Genomic DNA, 26686 nt, shown 5'->3' with positions numbered 1-26686 from the left:
TGTTTACTAAAGACCGGGAGGAGGGGGTATTGGCACACAGCTGTTGGGAGATAGAACAGTATAATTAAATTGCCGGCGGAGAGGGGGTTGCCATGGGACCTCTACGATCATCGGTCACAGGCACTAAAATTGTTGTCGGCATGGCGAGGGGGTTCAAATGGTTCTCCAGCCACGGGGCCCCAACGACCATTTTTCTTGTCGCTAATACTCTGTCCACTTGTAGACAAACGGCATACTACAGACAAGAGATCTTCGGCGACCGCCTAATCCGCCTACCGTTAGGTCCGCTGCTTGTTCATGGCGGTGTTTTTTATTTATTGTGGAGGTGCATCCTTCTTCGTGCCTGCAGCGTATGCATCGGGAGACAGTGTGGCAGTATGAAAGTTGCCCGCTGGATAGAAGCAGGCCCGCGGCACCGCACCCAAGTGCCACAAATCCACTAAACGACCACTAAACGGCTTCTTAACGACTCAAACTCTCTACCTAAACGGAATATAGAAAGACTTCGTTTAGCAGACGGCAAACGACTCATGCATTCTAAAAATAGCTAAAAAGCTGGTGGCGCTATCTGTTGGTGGAATACCCCAACTAGTTGAGCTTCATCGCTTGGAGGAGAGCTTTCTCATTTCCTCTGTACTGTTGTATGGTTTCGCATTGAAGTTATGCATCGCTAGAACTAGAACGACGATACGATTTTTTAAATACTTAACTCCAATGGAAACCACCCTAGGCCGCGGGGACACGGGGCTTTCTCAAGCTGAGAAAACATTCTCAAGCACTCATTTAAGTTTCTCAAACACTCAAAACTTGTTCTCCGACTCAAGCCCGTGGCCGTCGTCAGTTTTTCTCACTCTGAGAAACTGATATAGACACTCAAGCTTTATTTAGAGCTTTAAATAGAAAAACAGTTTTTAATCGCATATTTTTTTTAACGTTTTCAATTATAAACATTGAATACATTTTCCAAAGTGATTTCCGATATACAAATAGCACAATTATCCATATTTCAGTTAACGGATCGCTGCATCGTCCACTTTCTGAAAGATTCTCAAAGATTGTCAAAACCGATTTTGTTCCGATTCGACAAACGCTGAGAACGAGGTTTTCTCAAAAGCACTCATGAGTGCTTGAGAAAATGAGCGTTGAGAATCCCCATGGCCCCGCGGCCCTACAGTGGTGGTGCAAAGTGAGATTTGAGTAATGGTTGTTGGTGTTGATACCCACGTATCTGACAACACGACCTTTCATATAGATCTTTGCTCGGAAAGTTAAAAGGCTATATAGGTCATGATGAGATGAAACTTGTCGAAATTCACTGCAAGAAAAAGACAGTAATATAATGATAGGTTGTATTACGCCATCTGTTGAGCAAAAAAGTGAAGTGTTGTGGACAGAATAAACGTTGCGCAACATTGTGCTCTGGGCCGCTCGCTACGTGCGATGGCTTTCAGACGCTAGAGCTATCAACATCCACGTGCAGCTAAAGGGCGCAGCCATCCCGATTCTTCCGAGGACCGAGGTCGGAACGATGTCCTCGGGGTTTGACCGTTCACACACACTTCACTGCAGACCATCAGCGTTAATAGGTGCGAGCGCGAGCGTAAGGGACTAGCGGGCGTATCGGTGTTTATATTGTAATATTCCAGTGTCGATACGGAGGAAATTACTATTATTTTATTATACTCGCGTCCGTTCAGCCTGGCGGTCTAGCACAAAGAGAGCGATCCCTTTCTCCTGACTTTCTTAACTAGCCTAACTCGCTTGTCTAGGCTCTCATTCCTTGACACTCATATTATACCTACACCTGTACTACTTACGCCTGCGCTAATCTAAAGCTCTCAACCTAAAGCTAAAGCTCTAAAGCTCTGACGCATGGTGTTTCACATGTAGGTGGCGCTGATCACCACAATATGTATAGTTTTAATGCGTTGTTAAACCGTTATTGTAATAAAGTGTTTTAAGTATTTTATCCTGGTGTTCGGACTTATTGATTTATGCGTTAAAGAACATAAAATGAAGCTATGGAGCTTTCATTTTTTCTATGGATATTCAATTTTCCAGTCGTTTAAGCTTAATCTGAGGCGCTTGGGCCATCAATCCACACATCTTAACAACATGCCCGTCATGGGTTCTAGCCGCGCATGAAACGTCCGCCGTAGCAAAGGCTGACTATCCGGCTACGTGGTGTTCAAGTCCTGAAAAGCCCTCATCTAAAGCGGCGGGGTGGGGGATCGTGACATGATAGAGTGAACGGTCACTTTCCCCGCGCTGTGTGTGTACGTGTGTGTGTCGAGACCTGAAAACTCGAGATATATTTCAGCAAATTAAAAAAAATATTTTATTGCCACTGTACACTTTGCTACATGATGCTTAAAAGGTCGTAGAAGCATCATACATGTTCGAATAAAAAAAATAGATTAGTGTTAGACGTTCTCCTTCGCTTGTTTAAAATAGCCTTCTTCGCCCTCGATTGGCACGAGCATCGAATGGTCTCATCAGCAGCGGCACGAAAGAAAATGAACCATCAATACACCAATAACATAATAACCTCTAAAAATAATCTGGTCACTCCGCGCCAGCAACCGGCCTGCTGAAATCTACATTGCTTCTAGTCAGTAATCGATTGCTCGCAATCAAAAATAGAGGATGCTAGTCACGAATCTATTGCGACTATTCCAAAAAAGTATGCTGCTAGTCTAAACTCAATTGGAAAACCCTGTTCACAGGCAGTAAACGTAGCCGACAAATACAGAGTTACCAATGCTCTATGTTTGTTTCCCGAAAATGTTTGAATTCTTAGTGTTATGTGTCGTTCCCACGATTTATAGAGCGAATTCCATTATTTTTTTATCATTTGCATCAAATGGTCATGGAATGTTAGAAAATGCTCTGATAATCTATGAATTGTAGTGAATAAATCATGTGACAAAACTTGAAAAATATGGGACGAACCAATTTATCATAGGAAACCCTGTAAAGCCAGCCTTGCGCACCAAACAACTGAAAGGTATTATGCGAGACGACAGACGTCCATGCCGTGGGGTAGAAAGAAATTCAGTGGAGGAGATGTTGAAAGCTTGGCTGGCGAGTACTGTTCTACGTGGAATCGAGATGAACTAGCTCTTGCTCTAGTTCTCTATCCCCCAAATACCTTCGCATTGCTTCGCAGGAAAACTTAAAACATATAAACAATGCAAGGTACAGACCTTAACATCCGCAGTAGTAAAATTAGATCCACAAAGTACCACACCATTGAAAATGTGTTTTGTTCGTGAATTTAGCAATTTTTGTATCAACAATGTTATTAAATGTATTGTATAACTTTCAGTTTGGATGCTGCATTGTTGAATTACTTTTATCATATATTAATCATGTAACCGTAAAGACGGACACTTTAACTAAAATGTTGAAAATCTAGAGATTTATGGATGCAGTGACCATGAAAAGTAGCAGCCCTTATGCTACCCTCATATTTTATATGAAAATGTGTTGAAATTTTGAAGCATCTATCCATTTTGATATTTTTTTCACTAATTAAAAACATTTTTTTTGGTGCAGTTTTGAATTGTTCAAGTATGGGATCAAAACCTGGTATGGGAAAGATGGACACCATGAAGGGACACCTGTAGAAAACGCTGGAAATTGAAGAGTTTTACAGTACTTTAACATTATATGTTGTTTTCTTGACTCCTTTTACAAAAGAGTAATTTAGCAATCAAATAATTTAGCAAGCAATCAAAACAAATATAATCAACGAAAACCTAATTAAAAATATCACATTTTTAACAAACGTCATTTAATGCATTGCAAATTCAGGTAATAATCAATGAACACAAAATTTAAGAAGAAAGGACATAAGAACAGTTTCTGTAGAATATTTCAACGATGTTAAATCATTCTGAGTGGAACCAAGAGAAGCATTTCGAACACATAGTCCATCCTGTCCCCTGGTCTGAATTGGAAAATGGAAAACCACATGTTTCACATAGGGTGTACCACATAACGTAGGTCTTGCATTGCTTTTGATTCATCTTCTTGCAAGATAGCTTGGGTTCTTTTTTTACAAGCGACGGATTTTTAGCTTCGCAAATAAAAATATCGATGCTTAAAAAACGCTTGTTTTAATAAAAACAATATACTTCGGCTGAAAGAAAGAATCCTGTTGCAGTGTGCAACACCCGCAGAGTCCGTCTTTTCCTACCTCCCCCTATAAATTTTCAAAATCGTAAGAGAATTAGATTTTTGCTGATGGTTTATAAAATTTTGAAAAAGGAAGGAAATGGTTCCTGAATTTAAAAATATTCGATGTGCCGTAGTTTTTAATAAGTGTCTCGTTTTTTCATCCACTCCATCTGGTTAGCCTCTTTTATGGGTAATGGGTTATCTCTTATTACCGCATACAAGCTTTACTCTACTTCTTCTAGGGATAACAGCTATTGTCGTTCAGGAAGACCACTAATGAGCTTGACTGTGACTTTTTGATTGAGGACAATAAAATCCGTCGTATGGGGAACACGTTGCATACAGAGCATGTATCCTTGACGGGTATGTAAAGTTGAGCGACTTGACGACCGTACGTACCAAACGTATTCGTATCAATCACTACTCAGATACAGGGTGTTCGAGATAAATTTGACACCTGGCCTTTGGGTTTATATCTCAGGGTTGAGTTGACGTATCGAAATGATTGATATGTCATTCGATTGCTAAAAGTTGTGCGAACAAGTGTAAAAAATGTCTAGCTCCGTAAATATGTGGAACCCGTCCGAATTGTACAAGCGCGTAACGTGTGTTATGATGGTTCGTGCCGGCCATACGAATGCCGAAATTCGAAAGGCAGCGATGTGTTCGCAGAACACCGTAAAAACAATACGGTGGCCAATGAGCGGCCGTACGATTGGCAGCAGGATTCTGCACCATGCCATACGGCCGTAAAAACACGCCAATTTTCATCAATTTCACTGTCAATTTCGACCGATACACCAGCACCGACGTTTGGCCACCCAGCTCCCCTGTCCTTAATCCTATGGATTACTTTGTGTGGGGCACAGTTGAGCGGGACACCAACAGGGCGTCCTGCAATACCAAAGCGGAGCTGGTGGCCAGAATAAAGGCCGTGTTTGCGGCCATCCCCAGAGAGATGGTTGTCCGGACTTGCGCGCGGTTCCGGAAGCGGGTGCAGGCGGCCATCGACGCGGAGGGCGGAGGGATTTTTTACTTCGATTAAAAAATGCGGCAAACATGGTAAGCTAAACGTTGTAGAATTTGTTTTTTTTAATATTTAACATTAATTTGATAAAAATTCCTTTCCTATTCCCTCAGAAACTGTCAAATTTATCTCGAACACCCTGTATACATAAAACATGAATGAGAATGCATACTCACCACGACCACTTCGGCCCACGAATCGCAGATCGTTGAACTTGGCAACCTGATTCTTCATTACCGCTGTACAGTTACGCAGTTCGGCGCAATAGTTTTCATCGTTGCCGGCTCGCACCGTTACCATCGTACCATCACCGACGTCACCGAGAGCGACGACCTTGAACGCAACCGGAAGTGTTTTATTCGAGCGCCAGTGCGGGGGCAGCACAGTGCACACAAACAGAGGACTCCCGGTTCGGATAAGCTCGCCCGGGTGCTCGGACAGAAAGTCGCCCAACGTCCGCTCCGCAAGGATATCTGATGTCATTTTGGTGTAAGTATCGTTCAAGATGCTGGCCGCCGACGGTGGGCCACTTTCGCTTCCGGCACCCGTGCTCGATCCATTGCCATTGGTCGCGGTACCGCTAACGTTTCCAGTTTCGCCAACTCCTCTGCCGTTGGTGCCATTGCCATTATTACTGGATCTGCCTGTATTTGCACCGCTGCCTGAACCTCCATTGCCTGGGCTTTCATGTTGTCCAGAGTGACTGTTGCCATTTTGAGCACATACATTTAGACTTCCACCACTGCCAGCAGAGCCGCCACTATTTCCAGTCGATGAACCGTTGTTTCCATTACCAATATTTCCTGCACTAACAGTAGCACCGTTACCATTGCTCAGTGAGGGTGCACTATTGATTGTGAGGTGCATTGTGGGCACAAATTCTGTAAGAAACGTAAATCACGTACGAAGAATGAAACATAGATAAGTTAGGCGTTACGAACCATACATTAAATTTAATTATCTATTTTGATCTTCAGATATGTACATGAGGCACACCTGCCCTTGGCTGGAGAATTGCCTAAGTTTTTCACGTCGGTGCACTGTAGGATTGCACGCATACATGTACGCCATCCTCACAGTCACAGCCATCCTCGTCGAGCGACACATTAGGATTATGATAGTGGATGTGAACATCATTAGATGCGTGCGCGGCTGATCCTAATACACTGACGGCGGGTCAGTTGCAAATCAGAGGTACTTGTGTTCGGATTATTCCATCAATAAAAATTGCTATCGTTTTATCCATAACTGGCGCAGCCGTTCGGACCATTCCTAAGTGCGTGTTTTTCTTCTTCACTTTAAGTGTGTGGTGATCGTACCACATACCGCGTACCCGTAAGGCGCTACGTTTTTGTGTTCAGCACTGTCAGCGCCGGCAGTGCAATCACGACGTTGTACTAGCGTCCGCTAGATGGCACTAGAAATGATAGGGAGTAGCAGGACGACAACGTAGGGACCGAACATCCACGAACCATAGGAGAGCAGGGATAAACGATCGCACCGATAGGAGAGCAGGGATAAACGATCGCACCGGGCGATCGTCTTTCTCTTATCATTCCGACCGCCAAACTGTACGCTCGTGAGGTTCTTCCGTTCCGTTTATCTGTGCGTGATTATAGTGCGTAATAATAAAGTTGGTGTACGACTAAAACCCAACAAGTGGTGACCCCGACGTGATCCGCGCATAACGGAAAAAACGGAAGATAGTGCAATAGTGAACGCTACATTGCGCTGTTTAAGGTGCCGTTGTCCAGGAAGATAGTGCAACCGCACCGATCAGCTTCCTCTTCGTGTGCGAGCTTAACCAACGCCGTCGCACCGCACCGCGCAGCATCCTCTCTGTGTGAGAATTTGTGCAATGTCGTTGCACAGCACCGTACTGCACCGTGCTTGAGTTCATCGTCACACGAAACCGAGCCGCGTTTAGCTACGTTTCGCCTGAACTACGTCATCGTCTCGCACTACGCATTGACACAGCAAAGCTAAACGCACTTTGGCGCGTCGTGCACAAACGGGCAAACCAACCGCGCATTGCACCAGTTCCGAGCGTCACCGGAGTCCTGCCATCCATACGCACAGGCAGTGCCATCCATGCGGACCCCATACTCGGCATTAAAAGTGCAAGCCGGTTTCACATTCCGGTTGCCGTCATCACCCTAACTCAGTGGCACCGATCGGCAGTTGCGAAGTGCCTGCAGCACAGCAGCAGGATAATCATCTTGCGGCATCTACCGTGTCATCAGGATTATCGCAGCTGCACCAGAAATCACGTGAAACGATACCACTGCTGCGTCATCGCTCTCATCGCAGTTCATCGACGCCACCTCGTGGCAACCGCCATCGCAATTCATCGACGCCACCTCGTGGCAACCGTCATCGCAGTGCATCGAAGCCACCTCGTGGGAACCGCCATCGCAGTTCATCGACGCTACCTCGTGGCAACCGTCATTGCAGTGCTCGAAGCCTTCCCGTGGAAATCGCCATCGCAGCTCATCGACGCCATCGCAGCTCATCGGCGTCACCTCGTGGTAACCGCCATCGCTGTGCAGCGACGTTATCGTTGCAGTTTATCCACCACAAGGAAACCATCGGTGAGCGCGTTCCATTTTCTATCATTTTTTTTTTTACTCTGAATATTTTTTTTTTTACGTGGTCGAATATCACCAAACCATTGTAAATTGCCGCACTACGCACACAAGATTAGCCAACAATCATTATATCATATTACTTTATTATATTCATTTACACATTATTACATCATTATATTCATTTACACATTATTACATTATTGTATTCATTTACACAATATTACATTATTATATTCATTCACACATTATTACATTATTATATTCATGTACAAATTATAGTCGGTCGCGCACATTATATATGGTGAAATTAGAACAGTGTAGTTAGCATAGTCGAAAGTGTCAAACGAACAACAGCCATAATTGTGAAACGTAGTGATTGCAATGCCGGGGACTGCGGTGAAGGACACAAAAACTGGCGGGGGGTCGGTACCTGGTACTCCAACCGCCAACCAACCTCCAGTCGTGATCACAATGCCGGGGGCCGCAGCGAAGGGCACGAAACCTAGCGATGGCTCGGTACCTAGCACTTCTGCGACCAATGCAACCCCAGAGATAGCACGTGTGTCCACAAAGCTTCCTTCTTTTTGGGAAGACTCTCCTGCAGCGTGGTTTGCAGCGGCTGAGGCAGAGTTCGACGTTTCTAACGTCATAAGAGAACGCACACGTTATTCGTATTTGATAAGTGCGCTTCCAAAGGATGTTTTGAAAAAGGTGATGGACGTTGTTTCCACACCGTCACAAGATCAACCATACACTTATTTGAAGACTCAATTGCTTGAACGCCTTACGATCAGTGAGGAGCAAAGGATATCGCAACTTTTATACCATGTTGAGATGGGAGATAGAAGTCCCTCGGAATTTTATCGCCACATGGTACAGTTAGCCGGAAATTCTGCTAATTTGACCACTGAGCTTATTCGTAAGCTGTGGCTCTCGAGGTTACCGAAAACAATAGAGGTCACGCTCATTGCAATCGACGCAAGAGACATTAACGAGCTTCTACGGATAGCAGATAGATTGTGGGAAACAACACAAGCTGGAACAGTAGCTGCAGTTGCAAGTGGTTCTTCTGAGAGAATCTCGAGGCGAATTCCCGAAAATCAAAATACGGAATTTCTGAAGCAGGAAATAGAAGAACTGCGACGAATGATTGAGAATCTTTCCCGACGTTCTAGGAGCAGCTCTCGTGGACGCCCACGAAACGACACGCGTGGTAAGCGATACAATCGCTCACAAAGTCGAAGACAGCATTCGACTTGTTACTATCACCATCGTTTCGGTGAGGCAGCAAGGAAATGCTTGCCACCCTGTGATTTTGGGGTTTCACGTGACACGTCTTCCAACCCTTCCGTCCCAAAAAACTAATTCGCTTAGCGGATGAGACGGAAAATCCGCGAGCAGTCAGAGGGTCCCATCGTCTTTTCATTGACGATGAAGCATCGAAACTAACCTTTTTGATCGATACTGGAGCCGATGTTTCCGTCATACCCCACAACTTGCTTGGCAAATGTGCAAAACAAACTGATAATTTTTTAGTTGCAGCAAATGGCAGCTCAATTTCTACATACGGTACTCAATTATTAACAGTCAGCCTTGGTTTGAGACGAGTTTTTAGCCATTACTTCATCCTGGCAGCCGTAAATCGCCCCATTATTGGAGCTGATTTTTTGGCCACACACGGACTGCTGTTAGACCTCAAGAGGAAACGTTTAATCGATCCTCTCACAGGACAGGAAACAACAGCAGTGGTCGCAGTAGTAGATACTCCGACGCCGAAAAACTACCAAATGGAAACCAATCCATTTTCAGCCATTGTAAAACAGTACCCTTGCTTGGTGGAACCCCCTAACTACAAGGCACCAATTCGTCACACAGTGACACATTCTTTAGAAACCAAAGGTCCATTGCCATTTTCTAAACCACGGCGTCTCGACGCACAAAAACACAAGATAGCTCAAGCAGAATTCCAACATATGTTGGACTTGGGAATCTGCAGAGTTTCTTCTTCTTCAGCTTCATCTCCTTTGCACATGGTACCCAAAAAGGATCACGATTGGCGTCCATGCGGAGACTACCGTCGGCTGAATGCAATAACTACCCCTGACCGATATCCAATTCCGCACGTGCAAGACTTCACGATGAATCTGCACGGTTGCAAATATCTTTCGAAATTGGACATAGTGAGAGCGTACCACCTCATCCCCATTGCTGAGGAGGACATATATAAAACTGCCATAACAACACCGTTCGGATTGTTTGAGTTTCTACGTATGCCATTTGGTTTGAGAAACGCGAGCCAAACTTTTCAACGATTTATGGACAGTATATTTAGAGATCTCGACTTTGTTTTTGTTTACATCGACGATATCCTGATTGCCAGTTCGTCACATGATGAACACGTTGAACACTTACACACAGTCTTCAAACGACTAGCGGAGCATGACATAAAAATCAAAGCATCCAAATGTGTTTTTGGTGTCTCCAAATTGGCCTTCTTAAGCCATACTATATCGGAAGAAGGTATAACTCCCTCGTCAGAAAAAATAGACGCAATTCGCTCCTATCCGACACCAATGTCAGTGAAGCAACTTCAGAGAATAATAGGGATGATCAATTATTATCATCGATTCATCCCTCATGTCTCAGAGAAGCTTGAACCATTGTATCGCGTAATTGCTCATTATAGCAACAAAAAGGTGAAAGAAAAGTTCATTTGGACGGATGAATGTGAAATTGCTTTTCAACAAGTAAAGGATGATATATCAAATGCCACTCTTTTAGCACATCCCCAGCGAGAAGCACCTCTAACCTTGACAACAGATGCATCCAACGTCGCTGTTGGAGCAGTGTTACACCAGAAGCAAGGCCAATATTGGGTACCTTTAGCATTTTTTTCTAAAACTATTACGCCTACCGAGCAAAGATACTCCACATTCGATCGTGAATTATTAGCAATAGCACTAGCCATTAAACACTTTCGATACTTTTTGGAAGGTAGATTGTTTACAGTATTCACAGACCATAAACCTCTCACAACCGCGCTAACATCGAAGGCAGAAAAATCACCACGTCAGAGTCGACAACTTGATTTTATATCACAGTTCACCAATGACATTCGTTACATAGCTGGTGATAGCAACGTTGTAGCTGATGCGTTGTCGAGAGTGGGCGAAACACAAGCTATAACCAACATAACTTATGAGACGTTCTCTCAAGAACAGAAAACAGACAAACAATTACAACATCTATTAGAAAACATGAAAAACACAAAATACAAACTTAGTCAACTAGTGCTAGACAAAACCAGCCTAGTTTTTGAAACCTCTGCGGGAAAGAACAGGTTGTACGTACCATTGTCTCTGAGAAAAATAATTTTCGATAATACTCATAGCTTTTCGCACCCAGGAATCCGTGCTTCACGGAAATTGCTGGTGGAACGATATTTTTGGCCTTCTATTAATAAAGATGCAGCAAATTGGACGAGAGCCTGTATAGGATGTCAGAAAGCAAAGGTGGTGCGACACACTCGTTCGCCACTGGAAACGTTCCAGGTACCAAAAGGAAGATTTGACCACATCCACATGGATATCGTGGGTCCGTTGCCTCCTTCAGAGGACAAGATGTATCTTCTGACCATCGTCGATCGCTTCACACGATGGCCGGAATGTTTCCCCATGACAGACTCCCCATCACAGCACCCCAATGTTTCCCCATCACAGCACCAACTATTGCAAAAACATTTGTAGAGCAATATATATCGCGCTTTGGATGCCCGTTAGTTGTAACAACTGATAGAGGTCGTCAGTTTCAATCTAGACTGTTCGAGGAATTGACAAAATTGCTCGGCACTCATCACGTAAAAACTACAGCCTATCACCCGCAAGCCAATGGCATGGTCGAACGATTTCATCGGCAACTGAAGGGAGCTATAAAAGCGCACGATGATACCTTACATTGGACTCAATATTTGCCTCTAATTTTGCTTGGCATAAGAGTTTCCTTTAAAAACGACATCAAGGGTTCCCCAGCGGAAATGGTGTACGGACAAAGCCTAAGGCTTCCGTCCGAAGTTTTTACACCCTCCGATAATAACCCGACAGATCTCCCCGATTTCATCCTAAATTTGAAAAATGCATTCAGATCCGTGGAACCGATTCCTCCTAACATAAAACATAGCTACTCACAGTTCATGCCCAAAAGCCTGGAGACGTGCAAGAATGTCTTCGTTAGAGTTGACAAAGTCAAAACTGGTTTACAACCACCTTACGAAGGACCCTACGAAGTAATACGTAGATGCAGAAAATTTTTCATAGTCAAACGAAATAACAAGAACGAATCGATCTCCATAGACAGACTCAAACCAGCGTTTGTTCTCGAGGGTCTGACCAAAAAGAAGCAACTACGATTCCACATCAATTAATGCCATAGTCCGCGTCTCGCGTTTGACGGCAATCATATCCAAAAAAACAGTGACTCCGTCACTGGAGGGGGGTCCTGTGGTGATCGTACCACATACCGCGTACCCGTAAGGCGGTACGTTTTTGTGTTCAGCACTGTCAGCGCCGGCAGTGCAATCACGACGTTGTACTAGCGTCCGCTAGATGGCACTAGAAATGATAGGGAGTAGCAGGACGACAACGTAGGGACCGAACATCCACGAACCATAGGAGAGCAGGGATAAACGATCGCACCGATAGGAGAGCAGGGATAAACGATCGCACCGATAGGAGAGCAGGGATAAACGATCGCACCGGGCGATCGTCTTTCTCTTATCATTCCGACCGCCAAACTGTACGCTCGTGAGGTTCTTCCGTTCCGTTTATCTGTGCGTGATTATAGTGCGTAATAATAAAGTTGGTGTACGACTAAAACCCAACAAGTGATTAGTGCAGTGTCCTGCCGTTTATTTTGTGGCATCATCCGGTTTTTACCATCTCCCGATACATGGACGATTTGTGGTGGTACCCAGGTATTTGTTTGTTTGTTTGTTTGTTTGTTTTTTTTTTTATTACGGCCTTGCCGTATTAACCCCTTTCGAGGAAGTGTATTTTGTTAAACTAAAAAAAACCTGTCTGTTGTAAGCTGTATTTGTTGTGTGGATGTGTGTGAAATGTAATGATTATGTGGAAATATTATTATTTTGCATAAACGTGTGGATAATTTTAAGATAATCTATATCTAACATAGCTAATAGGTCTCGAACTGAGATGAGTGGTGTCTTTTTTAGAGTTTTCACTGATGAAGGAGTTGATACCTACAATTTTCGTACGTTTGACACGAGCACAGTAAGTGGTCAATGTCATGATGAGATGAGCGTTTAACCCATAGTGATTTGAAATCAGTCTTGACATAGCCCTGATAAAAGAACGTCCAACCTTCAAGCCTCTAAACCATGGGTGTATATTAACATTCGGTAATATGGAATGACGATGGCGACCAAGAGCATCTTCACTCCAGTATTGTTGCCACTTTTCTATACAGTAATGCCTTGGTACCATAAGCACTTCTTGCGGATATATAGGCTGACTGAGTATTTCGATCGAGTTCGATCCCGCTTTTGCCAGTCTTTCAGCGTGTTCGTTGCCAGCTATTGCACTGTGAGCAGGAATCCAGGCTATGGTTATCATGAAGCCTCTATCAGAGAGAGAGAACGCAAACATATTTTTATCTTCCGATAAAAATAGTTTGAGTGTTCAATTGATTGAGACCTAATGGCTTCGATGGCACTGAGGCTATCTGTGAAAATTGCGTATCTATCTGTTTGTCTAGAAGCGATGTCTTCTAGCGCACAGAAGATAGCAGAAAGTTCTGCAACAAATACAGTGCATGGTGCTTCTAGCTGTAAGGAGATATTTCGATGACGCGAAAATACTCCACAGCCTGTTTTGCCATTTATCTTGGAGCCATCCGTGAAGTACTCATTATTCAAGTTTACATTCCCAAAACGCTCTCCGAATAGTTTTGGAGCTATTTCCGGTAGAGTGTCCTTGGTGAATATCTTCCTTGAATATGTCATTGAGATGTCAATTGATAGGAATTCGTCTGGCAAATTTGTCTGATGACTGATCGGAGGTGGGGTGTTAGTTAGCAGCGGTTTTATGCCCAAAGTCAAGTAATCGTTCCATATATGTAGTATTTTTGAATTATGATTCAAATCTTGCAGTTCTATGAAGTTTTTTTTTATAAACAGGCTATTTGAGGTGCAGGCGGAGTTCTTAATCAGGATTCTTAGAGATAGCTATTTAAATCGCATGTCCAGTGGCATGATCCCAGCCATCACCTCGAGGGACATGGTGTGTGTAGAAAGCATGCATCCCAGCGAGATACGCAAGCATCGATATTGAATTCGCCTGAGCCGGTGGACATGTGTACTAGCTGCCCAGTGAAAACATATGCAGCCATACTCAAGGGAAGATAGGATTGTTGATTTGTACAGCTGCAGTAAATCTCTGGGATGTGCTCCCTACCACGTACCGGTAATCGTTCTGAGGAAGTTTATCCTTTTGCTACACTTTGTTACTAAGTATTGTATGTGTCTTCTCCAAAGGCATTTGCGATCGAACCAAACTCCAAGATATTTAAATGTGTTAACATTTTCTATTCTCTTGTCCTTCAATGATATCCTAGGAGCAGGAGGGTGATGTTTCTTTGAAAAGACTACAAGTTTTGTTTTTTCAGTGGAAAACTCAATCCCCAAGTTTGTTGACCAGGTTGTTAAGTTATTTATGTTTTTTGCAATGAAGCTTCCATTTTGGCACTGTCGGGGCTAGCAAAAGACACTACAGCATCATCTGCCAACTGTCGAAGAGTACAACCGTTTACAAGGCACGAGTCGATATCTCTCACGTAAAAGTTATAAAGCAAAGGACTAAGACAAGAGCCTTGAGGTAGCCCGTAGTAATTTGTCCTGTTAAAATTTAGAAAATTGTTGTTGAAGTGCATTATTTTTTTAGACAGTAATGTGTAATATATATTATTGAGTTTCGGAGGAATACCGGCTTTTTCTAATTCTTGACATAATATTTCTATACATACGGAGTCAAAAGCTCCTTTAACATCAAGGAATATGGATGTCATATCATGTTTACGACCGAAGGCTAACTGAATGTCTGTTGTAAGTAATGTAAGACAGTCATTGCAGCCCTTCCCTTTACGGAAGCCATATTGTGTTTTGGATAGCAACTGGTTGTTTTCCAGCCAGCTGTCTAACCTAGGCAATATCATGCTTTCAAACAGTTTCCTTAAGCAGGATAACATATCGATGGGCCGGTGAGTTGGTGAGTCTGTTGACGTGCTGTTTTGTTTTGGAATGGCTATTACTTTTATTTCTCGCCAGCAAGGGGGAACAATATTATTTTCTAAAAATTTGTTAAATAGTTCGAGTAACTGTTCTTTGGCAAAGTTTGGTAAATTTTTAAGCAGTTTTCCCTTTATGTGATCCAACCCAGGTGAGGTGTTGTGTATTTTGTTCAATGCTAATTTAAATTCATTCATTGTGAATAAAGTATCAAGTTCAGGATGTGAGCCAGGAGAGGTTTGAGAAAACTCTGAGGGTGGAGCAAAATCTTTACACATTTTTTGGGCGAATGGGCCTAGCCAAGACCCATCCAACTTTTCACTCTCGTTGGTTATTGTGCTATTTCTCATTCGTTTGGCTGTGGTCCACAATTCACGCATGGATGTCGATGAGGTGAGACTGTTAATAAATCTCCTCCAATACCCTCTTTTCTTAGCTTTCAGTAGGTTTTTGCAAGCTTTTTCTTAAGTTTGGTATCTTTCGTACAGTGACGTGGAACCTACCCGACTATATTCTTTAAAAGCTAAAGATTTTTACTTGTACATCTCGCTGCACTCGGTATCCCACAATATCGTAGGAAGTTTGCTTTTTTATTTTTGCTAGTGTTAGTTTTTGTTTGGGATTCTAAAGCGCACTGGAGGATGGAATCTGCAAATTTTTTTTCATATTTTTCCATTGGGTTATTTGTATCGCGTGAGACAAATGATTTTTTAATAAGCTCCCCATATTTGTGCCAGTCTATGTTGCGTGTAAGGTCGTGTTTCAAATCTAAATTATTTTCCGTACTATTACCTCTAACATTTTTGTCAATGTTGAATGACCTCCCAGGTGCAATCTAAAGCGAGTGTTGCGGAAACTATGGAGATATCTAAGCCGCTTGGCCTTGCCAGGGGTTTGGAGATTCGAGTTGCTTCATCAGTAGTCAAAATAGATAGTTGAAAATCATCACAGAAGTTACGGATTATTTCACCACGGGCGTCGTTAAAGTCACCCAAATTTGCAAAAGGGGCTGGTAAAATTTTAGCAAGATGTTCTAATTCATTTCTAATACAATTGTTTTCATTTATTTTGGTTAATGGTTTTATGTAAATCGATACCAAACAAATATCTTCACCTTTTATTTTGGCTTGAATCGCAGTCGCTTCGATCAAATTCATAGCAGGAAATGAGAGTTTATAAAAGGAATGGGGTTTTTTAACACCCACCAGTACGCCTCCACCCATACCATCATCTCGCCCTGATCTGGTTATTTTAAATCCAGAAAGAAAAAAATCCTCAGTTTTGGCTAACCAGGTTTCACACAAAACGAAAGAGTCAATGTCCTGCTCATATTGCATTGCATTCAACATTTTTATGCAGGACACTTCTGCAGTTCCACTGGAATATTTTTATCATTAAGTTCTCACTACTATTTTGTGGTAATTCATAAGCTAATCGCGCGTCTGTTTTTGTTCTTTGGTGGTCGTCCAGACTTGCGTTTGTGTACACTTGTTAGCGAATGCATCGTCGCTGTCGGATGCATCGTCTGTCCTTCTTTTACTTACAATAGCCGCACTAGTTAGTGCGCTATTGGTAAGGAAGAGATTAGGTGACGGTGTGTGCCGGTGGAGCCTTAAATTCCACGACAGATGTCGAAGCAGCAGGTTTGGCTAGCGCTACTGTGGGCCCTGTCGTACTAGGCAGTGTTTGTAATAACACTAAGGGCGACGTTGGTCTGAGTGACAACGTTGGCGCCAACAGCGACGTTGATGTTAGTGACACCGGTCTGGTGGGTGTTGGTACGGTTGTCGGATTTTTTAAGAGCCGCGGAAGTTTCGGGCTTATTTTGCACTGGCTCGCTGGTGTGATTTGTAAGTCGATCTTGAACGTTACTTCTTCTTCTTTGGCTCAACAACCGATGTCGGTCAAGGCCTGCCTGTACCCACTTGTGGGCTTTGGCTTTCAGTGACTAATTGATTCCCCCCCATAGCAGGATAGTCAGTCCTACGTATGGCGGCGCGGTCTATTTGGGGATTGAACCCATGACGGGCATGTTGTTAAGTCGTACGAGTTGACTACTGTACTACGAGACTGGCAAACGTTACTTACCGTTCTTATATTCTTTTCTATTATCAGAACATGTCTTCCCATGAAGCTGCGGATCGACATGTTCTGATTTGGCCTCGATACGTTACGTACGTATATTCTCCGTGTATAGTTATGTGCGATGGTATAGGTTTCTCTAAAACCATCGTCACATATCTGTTGCCATCGGGAAGGCCTTTGCACGGGTATGTGTGACTACAGGTTCCTTCACGATCCTCACGCACTTCACCGTACTTACCGAGAAACTGGGAAATGACCTTATCAGGCACATCTGCGGACAGGTCGTGAATTCTCAAGATAATTGACTGGTCGTCCATACTGAAAAGGATTACAAAATCCGTTCCATTGCACTGGACGCTGTGCTTACCATCGTTTTCTTCCACTATACGCAATGCCGAAGCTTCATCCTCCATCTGTATAAAGACAGCGGCTAAAGCTCCTTTGCACTGCACTCGCACAATTTTCTCCGTGGCCGTGCCTAAACGAGACCAAATGAAGTTTATGGCTTCACTTGGTTTTGGTCTAGACGGGACCTGTGAGAAATCTACTCGGAATGTTTTCCGAGATACCGACATCACTTCTTGAAAAAAAAAAACACTTGGAGCGTTATCAACACGTCTTATCGCTTTGACAGCCACGCACGGAATGATGGTACCCAGGTAAATAGAAAAAAAAAAACATCAAACACTTAGCGGATTTTAATCCAGAGAATTAACACCGTATCTATTTCCCATTTGAGCTAAGCTGTTTTGTTAAACGTTTAAGCCTAGATTTAATCCTTTCCCAAAAGTGAAAGCTCTTTCGTGTGATAGAAAAATGAATCAAGTCGATTTGCAAACTCTCATAGGGAATTTTGCCGCCATGGAACCGTTTAACCGTGCTTCAACAACAAAATGGCGAACTTTCTCAAATGCTGCAGCAGCAGCAACAACAACACAATAGTTTTAATCCTACCGAACGTTCGGTTAGATTCGAAAATGATATGTTTAGGTTACCAGATCCTTTGAAAACCATCCCAACGATTGATAGTAATAAGAAACATTTAATATCATGGATTGCCACTGCGCAAAAATATTAAATATGTTTAAACCAATTGTCTCCGTGCAAGTTTACGAAATGTATGTTCAGGCCGTAATAAATAAAATAGAAGGCAAGGCACGCGACACTTTTTGTGTTAACGGCAATCTGACCAGATTTGAAGAGATTGTCGAAAATTTGACGTTTGGCGACAAGAGAGACATGGCTACTTATCAAACGCAGCTTTGGACCATGAAGATGGATGAATCCATACAAGTATATTATAAGCAAACAAAAAAGATTGCACAAAATATGAAAGCGTTAGTGAAACAAAAAGATTTGTATCGCAACAGTTGGCAAGTGATTACCGATTTTATAGACCAGGAGTGTTTGGCAGCATTCATAAAAGGGCTCAGTAAGCAATACTTTGGATATGTGCAACCTGCGAAGGCAGAAGATTTAGAAACAGCCTACTCGTTTTTGTGCAAGTTCCGGAATTCGGAACAAACGAAAAAAATAACAGAAAATTTTAATGGGTTTAATAAGAGCAAACCTACACCTTTTGTTCTGAAAACGGGTAATTCCAAACATCCTAGCAGTGGTATTGTAAACCCGCTTGGCAAAGAGTAACTCATTTTAATGCCTCTCGCTACATCTGGCCTTAGTTTTAAAGGAATCATGCGACACACTCGCACTCCACTACCCCATCCCATGGAAAAACGCTCCCACTATCGAGGTGTTGACCAAAATTTCGCTGTATACATAAGACACACACTCGTACTCTTCCCGCCCTCCATAGCCGATCGCTCACACCGTTGCGAAGGTGGGAGAATTTTTTCTCTGAGCGTGAGATCCTGAAGCGCAAGAGATGACACTATGTGTAAAGACGATCATAATTCGACATGGTCAAAATGCGTCGATTGTCATTTCATTTATCTGGTAAAGATGATTTCACTTCATCAAAATTTTAAACGTTAACAACTAGGCTGATAACAATGTTTGAAATGTAAATCAGAATAAAATCAATTCATTTGAAGTAAAATAAATTCCTTTATACTTTATTATGACCATATGGTTTGTGTTCTTCGCTCTCGCGCTGTGTTGTGAACGTTCGAAACTCATCGCCAGAACGAATGCAAAGTTCATTTGGGAGGGATTGGTGAGAGAAGATGCAGCGAAAATCATTAAGTGTTAATAGAAAAGTGGTTAAGTTAATCGTGACAGATGTCAACGCAGGCGTAAATGCCGTTTTATTGTTACTTAATCTTTTAATGTTTGTTTATTCTTCTTTTATTTTCCATCACACCTGGCTATTTCATTACCAAAGCTCCTGATAACAGATCAAAGCAGGTGAATCGGGCTTGAAATGAAGATCAAAGCAGGTGAAACAGAGTCGCCATTTAACATAAAATATCTTCCTGATTGGTAAGTTTGAAATATTACTACCCGCACAACAAAATCGAGCAGTTTTCGAGCTCGGTTTGTAGCTCGCTTTCCGCCGAAACCGATCAAGAAAGCGAGCAGAAACGTCCGAAGAACCGATCGAAGTTCTTGATTGATTGAAGCGTTTACGATCGTTCGAGAGAGCGCGCTGTCTGTGTTTATCTCTTCTTGAGAAAAAAGCTCCGGTACGCAATCGTGTTGGCGCAAAAATCATAATGGCCGAAAAATATTTCACACCAACGTTCTTTTTCTCCCCTCCTTCTCTCTTCACCATCCTTTCACTTCGCTTTATCATTATTGGTTCTTGTTCTCTAGCTACATTGAGCGAGAGGTTGAGAAGTATTCGATCGCTTTGTGCAGCGGGTAATTTTGTTCACAATTATAATGATCGATTTATCTTTCATTCCCGCTGTGCTAAACTCAAACTGCAAACATATTTCACAGCCCATAGCCGGCATCGCGAATAAATGAACACATTTTAACAGACGTTTAAAGTTAATTTTTGTTTAACCGAGTTCATTTGTTGTTCATTTCTGTTAAAATAAACGATCGTCAAAACAGTTAACGACTGCTCGATATCGCATATAGGCAAACACGGGTAAAAAAATCGAGCACTATAATTAAACGACTGTTAATTTGCATTGCATACGCTCTTGACAGTCGTTTGTTTAACGGCGGCATATGACTAGTCGTTAAAATTGAACTCTATAACAAATGAACTCAATTCGATCGCGATGCCAAATTCTAGCAATTTTTAACGACTCTGGTTAATTTAAATTTTTTTTTTTTTGGCTCAACACGGACTCTCTAAGGGACATTACTGTTCAACAGGAATTCAAAGCCGCTTTAGACGAGTCTCTACTACCAGAAAACAGATATGAAACTACGTGCGAGAGGTGGAACGCTCTAAAAACAAAAATAATAAACTGTGCAAGAAATATACTCCCACCACGTCGTGGCAACACCAAATCTGGCTGGTTCGACGATGAATGCAGAGAAGTGACCGAACATAAGAATACTGCATACCGAGCAATGCAGCAACGGCATAGAACGCGGGCATGCGCAGATGAATATTCATGGCTCAGACGCAAAGAGAAACGAGTTTACCGCTCCAAGATGCATGCTTTGGAAGAGCAAAACATGCGAGAACTCGAGCAAACCAGAGAGGCGTACGGACCGACACGAAAGTTTTACCAAGCGATAGCAGGTTACCGAAACAACGTTGTACCTAAGGTAACCTGCTGTCGCCAAAAGGATGGAGATCTGGTTAGTAACCAGCCAGAGGTCCTCTCGCGGTGGGCTCAGTACTTTGATGAATTACTTAATAACCAGTTAAACGAACAGCTAGAAGCACCACTAGCAGATAGTGTCATGCTACTGCCATCCAGCATAGAAGAAACACGAAAGGCTATCCGTCGGCTGAAAAATAACAAGGCACCCGGAACCGACGGAATTGCAGCCGAACTGGTCAAGAATGGAGGTGCACGACTAGAAAACGAGATTCATCAAATAGTTACTGAAGTGTGGGATAGCGAATCGATGCCTTGTGATTGGAATCTCGGCATCATCTACCCCGTATACAAGAAGGGAGACAGGTTGGACTGTAACAACTACAGGGGTATTACGGTGTTGAATACCGCCTATAAAATATTCTCCCTGATCCTTCAGGATCGCCTTGTCCCGCACGTCGAAGAGATGGTAGGAAACTATCAAAGAGGATTCCGAAACGGAAAATCTACCACTGATCAGATCTTCACCATGCGGCAGATCTTGGAGAAGATGGCTGAATACAGAAACGACACATACCATCTCTTCATTGACTTCAAAGCCGCATACGATAGCATAGCCAGGGTAAAACTTTACGACGCCATGAGCTCATTTGGAATCCCGGCCAAACTAATAAGGCTAGTTAGAATGACTATGACCAACGTCACATGCCAGGTGAGGGTGGATGGAAAACTCTCAGGACCTTTTGCTACCACCAAGGGTCTGCGCCAGGATGACGGGCTTGCCTGTCTCCTATTCAACTTGGCGCTAGAGAGGGCCATCCGCGACTCGAGGGTGGAGACTACGGGAACCATCTTCTATAAGTCAACCCAGATCCTGGCATACGCTGATGATATAGACATCATTGGTCTGCGGCTCTCCTATGTAACAGAAGCCTTCCAAGGGATCGAGCAGGCGGCAGAAAACCTCGGATTGCAGATTAACGAGGCAAAGACCAAACTGATGGTGGCAACATCAGCGACCCTACCAATAAATAATCAGAATCTACGTAGGCGTGACGTGCAGATAGGTGAACGCACTTTTGAAGTTGTCCCGCAATTCACCTATCTTGGGTCAAAGGTCAGCAACGACAATAACATGGAAGCTGAGTTGCCCGCAAGGATGCTGGCTGCCAACCGGTCATTCTACAGCCTGAAAAAGCAGTTCACCTCAAAGAACCTGCCGAGACGGACGAAGCTGGGACTATGTAGTACCTATATAGCTCCAGTACTCACATACGCCTCTGAGACATGGACACTGTCCAAATCTGACGAAACCCTCTTAGCCGCGTTCGAGAGGAAGATGCTCAGAAGGATACTTGGCCCCGTATGTGTGGAAGGACAATGGAGGAGCCGCTATAATCCGGCAAGCCATTTTATACGCATAGAAACGGACGACCCAGCCCGTAAAGTCTTTTTAGGCCGTCCACAAGGACAGAGGAGGCTTGGTAGACCCAAATTGTGGTGGCAAGATGGCGTGGAGGCGTCCGCCATTAAGGCCGGGATAACGGACTGGCAGACGATGTAAAGTTGGAGCAGTTAAAAGTAGAACCGAATAGAATTATTCTTTCCTCCAGTTCGACGATATTAGCCTTTGAATAATTGAATCGTTACTGATGTGTGTTGCTTGGATGGGAGCTAGACGCATGCGTTTCTTCGTCACAATATATTTATATGTATATTAAATATATATATATATATATATATATATATATATATATATATATATATATATATATATATATATATATATATATATATATATATATATATATATATATATATATATATATATATATATACATATATATGTATATATATATATATATATATATATATATATATATATATATATATATATATATATATATATATATATATATATATACATATATATATGTATATATATACGTCCGATCAGTGTTAGAATATGGCAGTATTGTTAGCGACCCCTGTACCGAAGAATGGAGTAATCGAATCGAGGCCATCCAAAGAAAAGCGACTAGATATGCTGTAAGACTCTTACCATGGCGACAGGGCGATGTGTTACCGTCATACCATTCCCGGTGTCTGCTTTTAGGGATTCAGTCGTTGAAAAAGCGCCGTGAGATAGCTAAATGCCTTTTTATATCAGGACTACTTAACCACCATATTGATGCTCCTACTCTATTAGCTGCGATAGAATTTAACGCGCCATCTAGGAATCTACGTACACGTCAATTCATATGCGTCCCTCGTTATATAACTCGTTTTGGCCAGTCTGATCCTATGTCAGCTATGTGTCGAACTTTCATAAGTAACTTTGATTTATTTGATTTCAACATACCACGGAATGTTTTTAGAGATAGACTCAGCACACCGGACTAGGTGTCTACTACTCGGGCTACCCACCCTAAGTGAGCGAATACGAAAAGCCAGGTTGTCGTTCATCACGGGACTTCTCGACGGCCGTATTGACTCTCCGTCACTACTGGCTGCCATCAACCTGTACGTTCCGGCCAGGCCGCTCCGGACTCGGGCAATGTTGGCCCTCGACGACCGTAGAACGCAATTTGGCTCCTCTGACCCGTTCCTACTTATGTGCCGTGCTTTCAACGCAGTCAGCGACGCTTTTGAGCCGAGGATTTTGCCAACTGAGTTTAATGATCGTGTTTCTGTGTTAAATTTGGTTCCATAGTGCACATTTTTATGTTGTATGTTATTGTAATCCATTGTAAAGAACTCATTGTAAAACATTGCTAAAATGGTTCGAGAGGGCATTATTGTCCATCGATAGACAAATAAACATAAACATAAACACAACTTACGTAATAATTTTATTTTCAAAATACATTTTCTGTTCTTGTGCACCTGTTCACCACTATCGATTTATGTACCTTACATAGTCTATAAGCACTAATTTAATTACATTCATGTAGGATCTTCAAGATCCCGATGGATTAATCTATAAACATATTAAACATATTAACGAATTGTAATCCACGACTTTTAATTGGCGCAACCGTGCGGAGTTAAACTGTCTGCTAATAAATGGTGTTAGGTTATAAACAGTGACAGTGACAGGGCTCGTTTTGAGGCCTATTCGAGTAGACTGCAATCGCGTTTCCGTTCTGATCCAGCATCCTTCTGGCGATTTGTTAGGGTACGAAGAGGATGCAATACGTTACCTAATGAAATGGTACTTGATTCTCGAACTGCTTCTACTCCTGTTGAAATTTGCGAACTCTTCTCTGCTCATTTTTCCCAAATGTTTGAGCCACCGGTTAGTGACCCTAACCTTATCGAGGGTGGGCTACTCTACACGCCAGAGAACTTAATTAATCTCTCTGATATTTCGGTTAGCGCTGAAACAGTTGTACAGGTGTTATTTGGGTTGAAACGTTCTTTTACTCCTGGTCCAGATGGCATTCCTGCCTCAGTTTTAATAAACTGTAAGGACGTGCTTGCTCCACACCTTGCTAAAATTTTCAACCTTTCACTTTCTCTCGGGGTTTTTCCTGCTCTTTGGAAATCCTGTTGGCTTTTTCCGGTACACAAAAAGGGATGCCGTAGCATTGTTTCTAATTATCGTGGGATAACCCAAACATGCGCCACAGCCAAAACTTTTGAGCTATGTATCCTTCCAACCATACTTCATAGTTGTAGTTCAGCTATTAGCCCTAAACAGCATGGGTTTATGCCTGGTAGGTCTACTTAAACTAATCTCATGTCTTTTGTTTCCAATATTTTTAGATCTTTTGAGGCAGAAACCCAACTTGATGCAATATACACTGACTTTTATGCTGCATTTGATAGTATACCTCGCTCTTTACTATTAGATAAATTGTCTAAACTTGGTTTTGGTGTTGGCATTATTGGCTGGCTGTCCTCATACTTAAGTAATCGATCTTGCAGGGTTAAAACCGGGTCGTACTTATCTGAGGAGTGTTTTTGTACGTCAGGTGTCCCTCAGGGTTGTGTGCTAAGTCCACTTCTGTTTTCTTTGTTCATCAATGATGTCTGTAATGTTTTACCTCCTGATGGTCATCTCCTTTATGCGGATGATATCAAAATCTTTTTACCTGTGTCTTCTTCTTCTGATTGTATGAGACTTCAGCATTATCTTAAAGCATTTGTTCATTCGTGTTCATATAACTTACTTCGCTTGTGCCCTGAAAAATGTTCTGTTATTTCTTTCTCTCACTCTCTTTCTCCTATTTCATTTAACTATACTCTCTCTAACTCGTCTCTCTCTCGTGTTATGTCCATCCGTGACCTTGGTATTATACTCGACAGTCGTCTTAACTTTAAACTGCAGCTTGATGAGGTTCTACTAAAAGCTAATCGAACTCTTGGGTTTATTTTACGTTTTACCTCTATTTTTAGAGATCAAAGCTTCTTAAGAATCCTTTATTGTGCTCTGGTAAGGCCTCTTCTTGAATATGCAAGTATCATCTGGAATCCTCCTACTATTGATGGCTGTTCGAGAATTGAAAGCATTCAGCGCCTCTTTACCAGGATTGCTTTTCGTCGTTTGTTCGGTGCTGCCTCACTACCTCCCTATGAAACGCGATTGCAGTTATTCAATCTTCACTCTTTAAGCTTCCGCCGCCAAGTGTCTCAGGCATGTTTTATTGGTGGCTTATTACTTTCTGATACTGATGCTCCTGATTTACTCTCGTCCATCTCGTTGTATGTTCCCTCTCGTTCTCTCCGTCCACGTGATCCTCTGTCAATTGAAACACGTCATACTCTTCATACTTTCAATGATTCTCTTCTATCCTGTTTGAGGTTGTTTAACCGCTTTTGATTTCGACTCCTCTCTTAACTCTTTCCGAAACCGTATTTTTTCTTCTAATTCTCTTTAATTATTCTTCTAAGTTTTCATTAAGATTATGATAGTCTCTACGCTCTACATATGTTTTTTTTCTTTAATTTTTTTGCTAGGTTAAGACTAGTTTAGTTGGGCTTAGTTTTTCATGAATTATTTTGTTTATCTAACAAATTAAATTAATTTAATTAGTTTTAAGTCTGTTTTATTTAGCCTTGATGGCGGATATTGAATTAATAAATGAAATGAAATGAAATTGTTGTTTATTGGACTCTTAAACCCTGTAATGTTTCCGTATCAATTAAACCATAGAAAAAATCGTGAAACTTTTTTCCGTAAAGTTCGATAGGGGTCAACTTTGATCCCAAGAAAAATGTTTCGCCTTTTGATTAAACTGTAAAGTTACCATACATGTTCTTTACGGATGAATGATGACATTCTTTTAATCTTTTTAATATTCTTGGTCGCAAAACATTTTTATTTACACCAGAACCAATAAGAATATTTAATGTTTTTGGATGATATTTATCTAATATTGAAATTTAAGGAAGAAAGTTTTGCTTGTTCAGGGCTATTCTGGAAATTTCGGTTCTGAAGTAAAGCAAAAATTTTCATCACTGTTTTGTTCACTATTGTTTTCCAAAATTTCATGATTATTTGTTGATCTATTAAGGGTTAGCTTTGAGCGAGTTGTATTCGTTTCCATAGGAGTGTAATGGTTTTTGCTTCCTAATTGTTACTGTATAATAGATTTTGTTTAGCAATATTTTTTATTACTATTATTTTTTCCGACTATTTCTTTGTGACCATAATACTTGTGTATTGTCATATTTTTAGTCAATTTCCACTGCCATAATTGGCATTTTTAAGTAGAAATTTCTTGACGGTCGCCGAAATTATTTATTAATATTGCTTTTATCTTAATATTGCATTTATGAGGATTACCCTCTTGGCAGACGACATCATTTACCT

At 42.1% G+C, this 26686-nt stretch overlaps 1 protein-coding gene across 7 annotated transcripts in view; it reads right to left on the bottom strand.

The window, feature by feature from the left end:
* The window catches only part of LOC133391686 (protein lozenge-like), a 337731-nt gene that overhangs the window by 278746 nt on the left and 32299 nt on the right, over positions 1–26686 (bottom strand). For all 7 annotated transcript variants that reach the window (XM_061647406.1, XM_061647384.1, XM_061647380.1 and 4 more), the window contains one exon: positions 5386–6090. In XM_061647406.1, coding sequence (XP_061503390.1) covers positions 5386–6076 — 691 coding nt within the window. In that variant the 5' untranslated portion in view covers positions 6077–6090. The remainder of the gene's footprint in view (positions 1–5385; positions 6091–26686) is intronic.

Source organism: Anopheles gambiae, chromosome X (genome assembly GCF_943734735.2).
Source record: "Anopheles gambiae chromosome X, idAnoGambNW_F1_1, whole genome shotgun sequence".
Lineage (NCBI taxonomy): Eukaryota > Metazoa > Arthropoda > Insecta > Diptera > Culicidae > Anopheles > Anopheles gambiae.
The sequence above is the reverse complement of the archived record's forward strand: the minus strand, read 5'-3'. Positions and strand labels throughout refer to the sequence as shown.